Source organism: Tigriopus californicus, chromosome 3 (assembly GCF_007210705.1).
Source record: "Tigriopus californicus strain San Diego chromosome 3, Tcal_SD_v2.1, whole genome shotgun sequence".
NCBI classification, from domain to species: domain Eukaryota; kingdom Metazoa; phylum Arthropoda; class Copepoda; order Harpacticoida; family Harpacticidae; genus Tigriopus; species Tigriopus californicus.
In genome coordinates, this window is record NC_081442.1 from 6,040,890 (window position 1) to 6,055,820 (window position 14,931).

General features: G+C 43.4%; 1 protein-coding gene across 2 annotated transcripts in view; it reads right to left on the minus strand.

Moving 5' to 3' along the window:
- LOC131877626 (uncharacterized) overlaps positions 1-14,931 on the minus strand; it is a 42,163-nt gene that overhangs the window by 6,495 nt on the left and 20,737 nt on the right. Inside the window, exons 1-4 of one of the 2 annotated variants that reach the window (XM_059223358.1) lie at positions 8,164-8,880; positions 3,013-3,698; positions 1,588-1,862; positions 615-936 (exon numbers count right to left, since the gene is read on the minus strand). In XM_059223358.1, the coding sequence (XP_059079341.1) occupies positions 615-936; positions 1,588-1,862; positions 3,013-3,435 (1,020 nt within the window). In that variant the 5' untranslated portion in view covers positions 3,436-3,698; positions 8,164-8,880. Of the gene's footprint in view, positions 1-614; positions 937-1,587; positions 1,863-3,012; positions 3,699-8,163; positions 8,881-14,931 lie in introns of those variants that run through there. The other variant, XM_059223359.1, reaches the window with a different exon arrangement.

Below are 14,931 nucleotides of genomic sequence, written 5' to 3' on the forward strand. Positions count from 1 at the left end.
GGGCTATTGTCATGTTATTTATGATATCAGAATCAGCCGCACTCCCAAAAGCATTTCAATTCCTTTTTACCACGGAAAATCATTTTCAAATCCAATCTAAGTCTATGGCACAAACACATTGATGCGAAAGTGCAATTGAATAATTCATTCGACCAAGTTATTTCATTGATGTCAATTGTGTGTTTTTTTATGTGGTTTGAGTCTAAAGTTGTGACATGTGGATTTTTCGAAATGTGTGGTTATCTTAGATTTCCTGCACCTTCTCCCCTTTTTGAGTTGGCAATGAGTGAAATGCATGCACAATTCTTCTTTTCCATTCCTCGCTTGTCAAAAAAGTTTCAAGATTTTTTCAACTTGGATTTGTTACGCTTTTGTTTTTGAAGCAAAAACCCAAGAACGTGTCAAAAAGGCGTTCCTAAGCAAAAGCGCAACAGACATCATCGTTAAAGAGAATTTTCCACGGCATAATCAGGAAATGAGGATTATGGAACTACAATAGGTGCATAGGGTTTCATTTCTGTTGCTAAAAGATGGATTGATTCAAGACATTTCTTACTTGTGTCTCTCGCAATATCAATTCGACTCAACAATGTTTTGGTGCTTCATGAACTTACGTGGGCCGTGCGTTCGATTGTTCCTTGTTGGTAGCGAATGGTGGCGTCTTTGATTCGATTGCCATTGAAATACCAAATGATCTCACTCAGTGGATCTGAAGCTACCCGACACACAATCGATACGTTCTTGCCCTGGGGTACGGTCAGGTACATCGAGGTAGGGGAGAGTTGAGGGGCACACGCAAACTCGGCCAAGCTCAAGCTTGGGATGCGAATCCCAATGAGGCGCCGTGGACCGTGGCAAACGGGTTCCACTGGACGAGCGACATTGCTTTGAGTGAGCCAAAGCCGGAAACTTCGTTGATGGCAATCACAGGACCATCTGTAAAGGGGACAATGTGGCTGGTAAGTTCGTGTTGAATCTTAATTTCGTCAAGTCTCTTTGAATAAGGACCAAAAGAGGTCAATTCCAACATGGAACGTTACACATTGCGCAGAAGCAATGAGCCATAATTCAAGGCATACACACACATGGTATAGGCTCTCGAATGTACGATCTGTATGCGAGATGACCCGGTGACTGGGTCTTCTTTGCGTGTCGATCGAGTCTTCTTCAACTACGTACACTCTCGAATGGTGCTAGTCAGGTTGTATTAATGTGTTGCATAATCTCTTTAATCTGGGCCAAATCTCTTCTCCCTCTGTCACCAAGAATGGAAAGACCCTTGGGGTGCAAAGGCAATGTGCCGTCAATCATGGCGATTTTAGGTCACTTGGTGCGTCACTTACACGCTTACTGAATTGGGAACATATCATACCACCACACAGGGTTCGGTTGGGGATAAGAACGTGTCCTACTTAACGAGTGACGTCAAATTAGAAATACTCCTCTTGAAAGGCTTTACTGATTTTATGCCGAGCAAGGATCAAGGGCTATATTTCAACGTATTTCATTAGCTTTCCAACCAACCTGAAAAGAGTCTCATTTTCTCTCGTTGGCTGTTCACGAGAAACCTTTCAAAAGACTACTCACCGATTGTCATGCAAAGTGATCCCTTGGAGCGAGGTCGAGAAATCCCGAGCGTCCAAATTTGAAATTCGATTGGCATGCAAATAAATCCGCTCGAGGTTGCTCAGACCCTCGAAGGCCCCTGATTCCACGACCTGGATCTTGTTCTCGGAGAGGTCCAATTTTTTGAGTGAGGTCAGTTGGCGAAAGGCCTGGGATGGGATCCGTGTGATGGTATTGTGCCGAAGATTCAGTGTCATTAGCGAGGGTGCATCTCCAGCTAAAGCCTCATGAGGGACCTGGAACACGCACAATTTCCGATCAGATCGACTTATGAAATCGGCTTGAAAATCGACGCGTGAGTAAAATACGACATGTCTATGGCTTCCCTGGGCAGAAAATGGGAACTTTTATGTCCCTTCATGAAATTCAAGTACCCTCTACCAGACCACCAATTGGATGGCATTAAAAGTATGCACCAACTTATCTGAGAATAATGTTTCTATCATTTTCAAGAATGCGGTCAAAAATCATCATCCACCCTTTGGATTGTGATCTGAAGAGTGTTTTCTATTTTTCTGAATGCAGGTTGATTACCGCTTTCATCCTACTAAGAGCACCTGTCTTCTGCTCTCGTACTTTTCGAAATTTCGAAAGACGTACAGTACTAATCTTTGTAAGTTTTGACGTTCCCTTGGTAGTTAGGGTATATGGGGACAGATATAAAGGCAAACATATTCTTTAAATCTTTTAAAGATGAAAAGAGGATTCAAAATCTGCTCCACTTGTCTAGATTTTTCTTTAGCTTCTCCTAAGTACATCGCTCACAGAAATGAAAGCCCAGAACCCCAATTGTGGAAACATCAAGCAAGTCGCCCAAAGTGCGAACATTTATATTTCTTGAAGAAATCTGAATTGTGGCAGACATTCTGCATCATAGTGCTTGCCATTCTTTCCCACAAGAAACATTGGGTGAGTGAGAAAAATATGTCATGCAAGTGAATGCCGTTCTCAGCTCTCTTTGTGCTTGAATGATCCAGTATCGTCTTTGAGTGTTTCGCGGCAAATGAGTCGGATCTTTGTTCCAGAGCGGAATGTGGGACAAGAAAAATGTGTTTACAAGTACATGTAAGCAAATCCTGTCCAACTTTGACGCGTTCTATCTCGCACAGGATTTAGAGCATGAATGAGGAGCAATTCTGACGGCCGACAAGATCTTTGTGTTATCAAAGAATAAGCGTTCTCAAAGCCCACAAAATCCATTGAATGAATACACGAGAAGAGAAGAGTAATAATGCATGCATGTCCTTCTCAAGGATCAGTGGACGTGTTTCCAAACCCTTTGAGAAAGACAAATACACTTGAGGGAGGTGTGCAGTAATATGGGTTGACCCTCAAGTAATAAAGTGGGCCCACTACTTTTAGCCTCTTAGAGACCCAAGGGCTTACCTCGGCGAGATTATTGTTGTCCAGATACAGCTCCACGAGGTTGGTCAGTCCTTGGAAAGCATGACGGTGAATTTGGCCCAATCCACAATTTGAGGCCGAAATCTTTTGCAAATTCGTCATTCCAAAGCGAGAGAACTGCCGTTCGTTGAAGAGTGGAATGTGATTACCCGAGATATTTAGTGCTTGAGAAGACACATCCACATCCGTGGGAATGCTCCCAAGACCCTGGTTGGAGCAATCCACCACGCTCTTGCCATCCCTCCAAATGCATTCGCATTTTCGCGGACAAGTTGCAGCAGCAACTCCAACCACCAAATGGGAGATATAGATGCAGATTGCAATGCAAAAGTAGGCTGGCAAATCCCTTCGGGTACTTGAGACGCCCTTGGCTTGACATGCCTGCTCTGTTCGTGGCATGGCCATGTCAATGCTCACAGTTGGAGTTCAAGTTGGACTTTTTCCCAATGGCAAGTGTCATTCTTGGTTAAGGCATGATTGGAAAATCACGTTGGGCTGACACTCGTCTGCATCTTGTATGCACGCATAGTATCATTAAGCCTCGAGCCAAGGTAGTTGTCGTTCACTAGTCCCTTGGGACCCCGAGGCATCGTCCAACTCTCATCCCAATACTCCAAGCAACAGTATCAACCCAACCCTCTGAAGTTGAAGGCGCTGTGGTGGCAAGCCTGGAACAAAAAGAAAAGGAAAAGTTTGTCATCACATCCCAAAAGAGGAGAAAGGCTTTTCTTTGTCGTCGTCGTCGTCGCCATCGTCGTCGTGGTCTTGGTGGTCTTGATGGTTGGGATATTCAAGGCCTCTGGAGAGGTCGGATCCGAATATAAATTGGATAGGTGAGATGGTATTCCCCTTTTCCATGACAATAGACCCTATAAAAGGTACACCGAGGTTGGTTGGATCGAAGTGGGAACATTTCTACACACTGGCAAAAAGCCGTTGAAATCCAGTCCATGCATCAATGAAGAGGGCGCCTCGCGGGAACCCGACCAACTTCCTTTGCGGGGGGGCGAGCGAACTAACTTCGCGTCGTTGCCATCCACAATGGATTCTGAAGAATGGCTCTTTATATAAGTCAGCTCGCTTTTTCTTGCATAAATAGCTTTTCTCGTGGAAAGGGAACGAGATCGAAGTTTCCGTATATTGACACCTTCCAATTTCTCATGACTTTCTTGCAGAACAATTTGCACCAAATCCTCCAACGAAGTTTATTTTCGCCGAAATTGAATATCTAACTTTCTTGTTGACTCGATTTGCTACTGTTCCGTATAAAGTCAAATTAGAATTGATGAGGTTGTTTCATTTGGGACAATTTGGAACGTCATTGTTCCTCTCAAGCGACCAGCCCCATCATTACTAGGTTTTATCGAATACAGAATTAGATTACTACTAGTCAGGATGCTACTGCCGACCGACAAGGGCTTCTATTTTTGGGGTAGAGCATCGACCCAAACAAAACCTGTGTGCCAACTTACTCGAAACCTACTGAGGAGTTGAGCCTATGTGTATGTGTGCGGGTGTGAGCGTTCATGTATGCAAAGTCGTCTTCCTCAGACTATTGTGCATGCTCTACGTGGCTTCTGTTCCTTCCCCCTTCCCTGTTACTATTTTAATATCCTGGATTCGTTGAGTCATGTCATTTAATAAATGCTGGAAAATATTTTCCTCAAACAAACCTGAAAGCTTCTCTCTGTTCCTCCCTGCCATCGTCCCCCTTTGAATGGATTAGTCTGTCCATAGCCGTGAAAGTGTCTCTCTGGAGCGCAAATAGATATCGCTCTGTGCGTCCTCGTCGTCGAGCTCTCTTCTTTGCCGGCCTCTTTGAAGATGAGTGGAGAAAAAAGAAATCTGCGTGATTTATCTTCCCCCTATCTCTTATTGTGGGGTATTATAGCAGGGGGTGCATCTTGCTATGGATAAACACACACGCACATGCATGATCTCTAATCCCTCTATGCCCCCTCGTCTTGCCATTACATTTAAATGTGAATATGGGGCCAAAGGGGAATGGACCCCAGGGGCCAACGCTTTCAGAACAAGACCGATTTCGATCCACCCCAGTGATATGCCGACCACGACATGGGACATGGTGTTAGCAGCTACTCAGTGATGGAAGAAAAAAGTCCAAGGGGTTAGGGCATGATAAATGACCAATCTCTTGTCATCACAATCCACTCGCACCCCCCTCTCCCCCCCGCCCCCTCGAACAAGGAAAGAAATGAATTCTCAACTATGGTCATTTCTCATTTCTCTTTTCGCTCGTTGACTTTGTGCGCTCTTGAAATGGCCGGGGGTAAGAGGTCTTCGGGGACAAAAACAAAATAAGTAGTTGATTCCAAGTTCTGGCAGGTTTTTTTTCTCCTTTCGATGGAAGCCATCTCTTATTCGTACTGATCAAAAAAATTGGGAGGCCAGGGAAGGAGTATGGCAATAAACTTGAAACAAGTCATCTGGGGGTCATCGAGGGCAAAACGAAAAGAGCAACGTTAGTCCTCCTTGATCTGGGATATAAAAATACCTTGCTATCAGTTACAGCCCTGAAAGTGGAGACCTTCAACTCCTGAAGGCACTCCTTTAGTATTGTGTATATGGTATCTGCACTATTATTACTAGTGGCAAGCGACTACTGTGCATGCGTCTTGAGTTATAAAATACTCCTCGTTATTGGGACTTAGATGAAGTTGGCCCAAGCTTACTTGGCCCATAAGATATTGCAATGGGGTGGAAATTCAGCTCTCACATTTTTCAGACTTTTCGTTCAATTCCCTTCAAGAGATTTTCATTCAAACGAGCAGATTGTCGATATCTATTCAAAGGATTCTTTTGTCCCAGGTCTATATTTGGAGAAATGGAAACGAGATGGAGGAGCTAGGGCTTTTTAATCTATGTCTGACCTTCAACTCAACCCGATGTCGAACTCAGGAGAAATTGGTTAACCGTAAGACCCTAAGTGTCCAATCTGCATGAAGAATTCTAAAGCAGGTTAAGTGAGTGGTGAGCAAAAGCTTTTGAGTCCGGATTTGGTACAATGATCGCATTGCCGTTTGTATCCGGTCTCATACAGTATAGCATTACAGATGGGCATTAGCTCTCACAGTGGGCCTCAATAGTGGACGGCACCCTGAGCTGGTTTTTGTGCGCTTCTTTCCGGAAGGTAATTGCTTCTTTTTATGCCCAACATATTCTTCTATTGTTCCTCTTCTATATGGAATGGTGCCATGAAGCAGCTTGTTGAGCTACTCATTTTGGAGTATGTGCGCCGTCCACCTTAATGAAACCCCACCCTTACGTGTACGTACGCTAAACAGAATTGTGGAACACATGTTGTCGATCTTGCAACACGTTTGCCGAAAACATCCCTCTGCACTTGAATGCCAGTAAAGACTCCAATCCAAGGAAAAGAAGCAGTAATAGCCCATACCGATCAAACAAAGTGCAATCTTCATGTCATTAATCTGCTTCTACGCGAAGAAAAGCAAACAAGTTTCAAGAGCCACGTCCGTTTCATGTCAAGCCTCCTTCAAGGTTCCAATTTGGCTGACTTTGCTTAGTTCCATGGACAGAGTTATGCGACGTTGGGATGGAAATGAATCAAATTGGAAAAATTTCTGCAGGGTGCAGTTGAGAATTTTGAACCAGGGCTATAATAACAAGCAAGTAACGGATTTATAGGCATTGTAATCCCATTACCTCTCAAAATGGTGTAATTGTAACAAACAGAATAACTGAAAATCAATCCTTTAGATCCCCAGAGTGGCCTTTATTCTGAAAAAAAGTCAAGGAATCTTGAAGGTTTTGGTGCCATCTTTATAGACATGGCCGAAAGCTGAAATATCAAAATGACTAGCAATAGCATTTGCTTAACCTCTGCCTCTGATTACAGTACGTAAAAACGTATTCCTTAGCTTTCTAGATATTCATAGACGTTTTCTTGTCTTTTGTCAAATTGCTATAATCTCTTTGGAAGCTAAACAATATATGATGCTTTTTTCCACCCTGTTATTGACTTTGTTCAGTAAATTCTAAATACCTTCCTAAATCGGTCAGCATCAATTCAAGCAAAATGTTTTTTTTTTTTGCCTTTTTGCAAACATGTTGAGGTGCGTTTTTTTCAATCCACATTTGACAACTTTCACATTAAACTTATAACAATAACACCAGAGTGAGTCAATTATCCTGAAATATTCGTCGTTATTACTTTAGGAAATGTTACTGTAATCTTTAGTGCGTCATCATATGGCATAAAGAAGAATCCAGCCATAACTAATCGTTCGTATTACGGATTCAAAATTCGGGAAGGTCACGTGTTTTTTAATAATCCTTGTTTCAGGCTTCACCTTTTTCCCTCTTACCCCTCTACATAGGGTTTCTAAAGAAACCGAAGTGAAGAACGCGTATTTCAATCTTGTCGTTTGCAACTGAAGTTTCCTCGCTCACCCACTAGTACTAGGTAACGTGCATGGGCGAGAAGGTGAGTAATTTGAAATTTGCTCGCGTGCAACAACTTTTGCTTTCGTGGTGGGAGTGAGGAATCCCAAATATTTACTGCTTTGTGTCCTTAAGCTGCCAATAAGCGCTCTTTCAGCACCTTGGCCATTCCATGTAGTCGAATAGTATAGCGTTCATGGGTGGACAGAATTAATGACACATAAAGCAGGTACATCGAAGGATGAAGAAGGGTGGGGGAGGCTTTGTAATCGTTGCTTGAATCTGTTTAATCCAGGCTGAACTGGCCGGGAACACAACAACCTTGAACATGATGGACTTACGAAAGCCGAAAGACTTTGAACAGCAAATAAAAGGAGCTCAATTCAGACCTGATGATGAACTCATTTTGTTGTTTTTAGAAATCAAACGGATTGCTACGCCTCAGATGTTTGAAGCTAGTGCTCGACTCGCTCATTCTCAGCCCATTAATGCAGTAGCCGATTGAGTCCTGCAAAATGTTCCAGATCAATGTGAGTTAAACATTGGCCCTCCAATGCTAATGTTAGGGATTCAGTAAATCTTAGTGTAGTGCAGTCTGTACTAAAACAGTGACGAGTCTGTCAAAGCTAGCTAGACCTAAACATACGCACGTATCTGGATAAATCAAGACGGATCGGTTTTTTGTCCGTGTTTTCCCTTGTGGCTCACCTTCTCCAGCTGGCTCGAAAGGGTGATGGGATGAAGTCGGAGCCGATCTGTCGATGGAAAGTGCCAATTAGTCGCTGGAGGTGATGTGGATGAAGGACGACGTCCGTGTACTAAAGTCAACAAATCACTTTTTCCCTCCAAAGACAAGCTTTTCTTGTTTCATTTCTTCGTTTCGTTGCAAGCATGGCTTTCACATCACTCGCAACCTTCATTGCACAAGTTGGTCATCCATCTGAACTCAAAATCTTGAGACCGGCTAATTTCTTTCTCTTTCACTTTGAACGGGTTTCTTCATTGGAAAACTTTCTTTTCTACGAGGAGATGAGTGTGACATGGCGACACGGCGGTGAATGGATGCAACTTCTTCATGTTGTATCTCGATCTTGCATGAGGCCTCGGCGGACTTGCAAATCTCTCCCTACTTCGCACAACCAGCGTCGAGTACTCTTGCCAGCCACCAATTCAGTGGTTCATTAACTAACGAAGAAAAGAATAACTTTTTCTTGTTAGGTTCCCACTTTCAGACAATATTTGGGATTGTGGCGTAACGAAGCAAGTTTTCCGTTGGGTGGTTCAGCAGTATAGGAAATCAACGAAGAATTTTTTCCCGTTTGTTCGTTTCAGCTCGTTTGTGGCCGCTGGGATTGATTTCTTTGATTCTTCTATTTCCTTCGTCCCTTACGTTGGAGCGAGCCTCTCCAACTGTGGGACCGACAAATATTGTTTCCCAGCCTTCTCGCGCTCTCTTTCTCTCTCTCTCTCTCTCTCTCTCTCTCCTGGCAATCTTGCACACTTTCTTTCTCTCTTTCCCCTCTCGAGTCTGTCTGCGAACATAGCGCACGTTGCTCTAAATCGCCCTTTGCTGGCCTTCACTAGACCGGGGTGATTATTCCTCCATCCCCTTTCTTTGGGACAAAACTCCGGCAAGAAAAAAAACCGAGCCAATGAAAGAAAAGATGTTTAAATGAACTGGGACAAAATCAAATGACACTCGCTCAAAAGCTCCTTAAGGTGACAAATCGTCTTGAGAAAATAGAATGCAGAGTTGTTCCACATTCCAAGATTATGCTAAGAATTGCTTTGCTCAATGAAAGGACCGAGAGAGATGAAATATATTACACGGGACACCATTTACAACAACTGCCGGAAACATTTGTGGTGTCTCTCTGGCTTTGCCTCAAAATAATGTTCCCCGTAAACGTCTTGCATACGTAGCTCAGGTTCCACAAAGATTCTCGTCGCCTCAGCCTCCTTCTCAAATGAGTATCTCTCCACTAGGAGTTAGTGAGAACTAGAGCAAAGAACGAGCAAGTGTAGCGATGCATTAGCAATCGGGCCAATCTTTCAGAATTTGACTTCCTGATTGGGTGACAAGATACGGGGATTGATTCCATTTCCTACTTTTCTCGGTTAAGTTTCAGTCAGTCAGCCGGCAATGCTGTCAGTGCAAGAGGAGCAAACCAGAGCCGGAGAAAGACGTCCTTCAGGATTCGAGGCCATTTTCGTACTCATCTTAGTCGTTCTCTTCAACTAGGGGAAGGAAAGAGATGGAATGATGGAAGGAAGCAAGGCCCATGGAGGATGGTAATGGTTCAAGGGTGAGACAAGCAAATGATGGGTGCTGAGAAGACCGTTCAACGCACATTTGCTTCTTACTGTTCTTTCCTTGAGAACACTCATCCATGTTATCAAAACAGCTTACCAGCAATGATATCATCATAGAACAAAGACTACAAGGTCACGCCTACCAAGAACCACCACCATCATCCTACTGTACGACCAATCCAAATGGATTCCGAGCCAAAATGACCTTAAGTGTATGTATGCATTCACATATCGCACACGAGAATGAAGGATGTGATTATCCACGTCTTCGATCCATTTCGCGAGATGGAACGGCGTCATTAAGTGCCAAAGGCGAAACGGGACAATCATTTATTTCACAGAGAAATTGGAACACAAATCGACTATGGACTGATGACCTACTTTTGTGACTCCAACACAAGATGACCGCCCATTCAATGGTTGGACATATACGATTATATTTATAAGAGCATCTTCATACTTTTGTGACATTCTTATCGCTCCTATAATTATCTACTCTAGTAGTTCCAGCAACTCCAACATCTCACATCGCTCTTTCAAAGGCAATAGTCTGATTGTACGTACAGCTCATATCGCCCAATGCACTCTGATGGCATTGGTGTCGAAAATGAAGTTGATTGTTGGACTCATATTGCATTAAGTTCTAACAAAGGTCACTAAATCCAGGACTCAGTTGGAATAGAACGTGATCCACTTTTGGATTGCCTTGTGATGGGATTGCTATCAGTTGATACAGTCCAACTCAAAGATAGTTGAGCTTAGAAATCCAATTCGGGATGAATTGAAGACCTTCGCCTCGCTCGTTTCCCCCTCTCATGTAAATACCAATGCTCGATATTCGTCCCGACCGAGTTTTTTGAGTATACATTTCGCAGAGCAGATACAAAGAATAGGATGAAAAAGTTGTTATTAAATCTTCTTTTGGAATTATAACCAACCATCCCAAGCTAAATTTGTGGCAAATTGAAAGAAATGTCATCTCTGGGTAACCCTCTTGGGACCATTTGTGGATCCTCGGCGATGACCAATAGACAAGAAGTTTGCGCTAGAAGACCCTTGGGCCCTTTTCGGTTGGGAGCTCCGTATTGTCCCAAGATGCAATCACAGAAATTACTTTCATTTGGTGGTCACGGCCAAGTGGATGGAACATCATGGTCAAGCAAGTCAGTGGCTTCCTCGCTTGGCTGAGTCACGGTTTGGGTGAGCCCTTTTGCTTGGGTTAGTTCTGAAAATATGAGCTTAAGGACCATGTGTACGTGTGTGTACGTACTCAAGGGCCAAAGACAGTATGGGGAAGTTGTTCCACATCCAGGTTTACTCAACCGTTTGTCCCATTTTCTTCCAAATATTGACGATCACCAAGGCCAAGTGAGTTTCACTTAGTCCAACCAATCGGCGCATCCATTGGGAAGAAAACTACATATATCGGTGACACCTCCCAGACAATGACTTTCAAGGCGACATCATGATGCTGATGACAAATTTAAAAATTATGATGAAAGAAAGAGACTAAATGAAAATTGGATTCCAGGCCCCAGGTTCGAACAAATAGCCACGCAAGCTCTAAACAGACTATATGAGAAAATGGAATAAACAATTTTAAAACACGACTTTAAAACCACATCTGAAAAATATGGACCCGTTACATGGGAAAAAGTCAGATTTGGATTTATCGTTGAATAAATACCTCTGGCTAGACAAGGCCTGCACGAGGCGCAATTTGCATTCACAAAATAGTCGATCCCACTCTTTGTGAGAGGCTAAAAGGAGCTAGAGACGACCACTCAAGTTGCAAGATGGTTCCTGCTTTGTTCCCGGATCCTTGAAAATGGAGGATGAATGGTTCGTTCCGTCCGTCGAGGTTTAGTAATAACCTGAGTCGCTCCGTTCCATTTCAACCCATCTCCTTCCCCCTCCTCTTGAATTCAATGGGTTTGTGGTGGCACACACAATTAATTTTGATATTCAATATTAAAGGAACGAGCTTACTAGGACGCCGTCCTCCCCTCGGCCTCTTCTTGACTCGAGCGAAAGTTGCCCATCCTCGTCCGAGCGAAGTGTCGAGGCTGCCAATATGGGGGTTCCACTGCTGGCCTCCTTTCCGTTCCGTTGGAAGCAATAGATCCAGATTTCAGACTCCAGACCGCGAACACGGGATAGAATTGAAGACGAGAGAATTTTCTAGTGGCAAGGACGCATAAATCTGCTTTAATGAAGTGATGCTTCAAAAAAAGATTTATGCTGATGGAGCTCCAAATCTCTCGCAAAGTGAAAGTGCGTCTACAAAAATTCCAACTATATATCCGAGAGATCGTCAGTTACGACCGTTCAACAGCCTCAGCAATCGTCGCTATGTATATATATGCATTATATCAACAAGCTTTGTGTAATATTGTCAGATGGGGTGGTCTCCTCGAAACTTTTACTTGAAGTCACTTCGACTCTACATCTTGAATTGTAATAACTTTCATCAACAAGACGAAGTGCCACGAAATAATTTTCCGTCGTGCCTTTGTTTTGGGAAAGTTGATGAAAATTACTTTTCTCTTTCTCTTTTAGCTTTGTGATTTTAGAAACCGCAGTTCTTAACACGAACCATTTTCGGTTCTAATGTAGAGCTCAGGTCTAGCAGTGGTACATTATATCACAGGGTTATCCCAGAGGAGAGTCCCAAGTTAAAGAAGCAATTGTTTTTAATCTATTCGCCAAAAGAGTATCTTTCTCTCCCCAACGTGGCGTGTAAAAAAGGATTTTGGACGTATGCATCGATTGATGCCCATCATTATGAAAGCAAAATCGTTATTTCTGGTATGATGCTCCACCTCGGGTACGGAAATTCTTTATATTTTTGGAAAATAATGTGTCCCCTAGTGCTCTGCATTCCAAATACAGGGCCCAAGTGTCCCCCATGACCATAAAGCACATTCATTTGTCCAATCAGTCAAAAAGAGCACTTTGAAATTCAAGGGAGGCTTGTATCCGACAACACTACATAAATCAATTTTAGCCACGGAATTGTTCCTCCAGCGGAGAAATCTACCTACATGTTACGTCAAACAAATTGTACTTAGCGAGGACTTCGGTTGGGTCGCTAATCCATTTTCCACTACTGCCAAGTCTGCACTGGCTCCAATAGCTTTAATCCCCACCCCACAGAATATTCAGTGAATGGTGTTAAAATGCTTCCGGCTTGGCTTGTTCCCTTTTTAACCCTCCATGGGGGTGGTTTGGTCATGTTGTACATAGTTACCCGTTGTTCAATGCACTCTCCGAAGCTCTTTTTGCCCTTCTCCTTCCTTCTTTCTAAACGAAACTCTTTCACCACTTCCTTGGAGGGATGGAACGATTAGCATTCGTTGGCGTCTTCATAGGGAACGAAAAAAGAATTCCTAGATCCATCCATTGGCGAGGTTGCTGAGGATTGCCACCCTTCGGAGGCAAGAAACGAGTTTCTGACATGAATTGGCTCACTTTGGGGTCTCATTAGCATTTTGCACATGAATGCTTAGAGTCACTCACTCCCACGAGGGTACTGGAACCACTGGAACCACTGGAACCCATCAACCTATCAACATTCAATGGACAAATCGCGGCAAGGAACACATTTTTTGAACCAAATAGGTTAAAATTAGCTTGGAACGTGTCCAGTATCCTAATGTTAGTAGTAGACGGTATTCGTACGTCGCCTGACTTTGGTGTCACATGGCTCTAGACACTTGACTCACTCCTCTTCAGATGTCCATCGAAACATGAAGAGTCCATTTGTTGAGGATTTTCACCGCTCACTGGCGGCGAATTCACATGTATTTGGGTCAATTACCGTTCATGTTCATGTTCACATGCTTGTTCCTTTACCAAGGAGCTTTGCATCGCTGCCAATGCTCGCTCTTTCGACTAAGAAGATGGCCTCAAATGGGTCCGTACCATCTCTGATCCTTTACATTTCAGCTCAATGTGCAAGTGTACTTTATTTTTGTACGTTCGAGTATGGAGACGAGTCTGGTGGATAAATGCTGTTTTTGGGACCGGTTTAATTGGATGTAATGCGGGTCGTACTAAAAATTGTGACCAACTGTGGGCCTCCACTCTCCACTATCAGCTTTCTCAACCAACAAGGGTATGCGTACAGCTTGAGTAGATACCGTTCTCGGGGTTCTTTCAGGCGAAAGTTTGTGTTTTTATTTCACTGATTTCCTCCCAAAAAGCCCAAGGGAAGTTCTCGATCTGGAGAGAAAGGAGGGTGGAGGAAATCCAGGAGGAACTTTTGGCACCCCACCCAATCCCCCCAGAGTCCATAATGTACAGAAATTGGCCTCAATGAGGTTCGAGCCTTTTTGGTTGTATCGGCGTAACAGTTGGCCATAAAAAGAACCCGATGAAACAGAATAAGTCTCCAATATCCCTTCCTTTACCATACTTACACGAGTCAGTCCCCGGAGAACAGAACTCTTACGGGAGGGATAGCAACTGGAGAATGACAGACGACACACACTATGTGTAACTGACTAAAGTGACTGACTTTCTGACAGAGTTAGGAAGTGTTTTGAGAAATGGAGAAGTCCTCGAAGAGGCATTTGAATTTTCTTTTATACAAATCCTTCGAGTCGTAAGCTGACGCCTTAAGTTTGCATTTTACATTTCTCTTGACGTGACTGGAATACCCCGCAGTCACGCTGGACTATTCTAAGAATCCTGCCTTTGGCCCCATGATCACTATGAGAGTCATTGTAATACACTACTTTATGAGAATACTCCATACGGTCGCAATCATCATCCAAGGAATACCAAATAGAACTGGAAGTAGATTTCCATGGAAATGAACTTGATGACACCCGCTAGTGTTTGTGTTACAAATTCATCTACGTAAGAAGCTCTGTATCGTGTTGTGGAAGGCATGTCGTGAAAAAGACCTTCGCCACGCTTCCCTTTGAATATGTTATAGCCACTGATGCTTGTACTAGAGTTACAGCCAATGACCATTTGATGAAAGCATGGTCTTTCCTTTCCTGGCATCTAATATCAAGGAAATGCAAGAGCTCCAATCAGACACCAACCAACACGATTGACGCACACCAAAGGCAAAGGAGGCAATTCTTTCCTCTCAATTGGTGTACGCATGTAACTAACATCATTATCTCAAGTGACCAGGGCCTCTCTCAACGA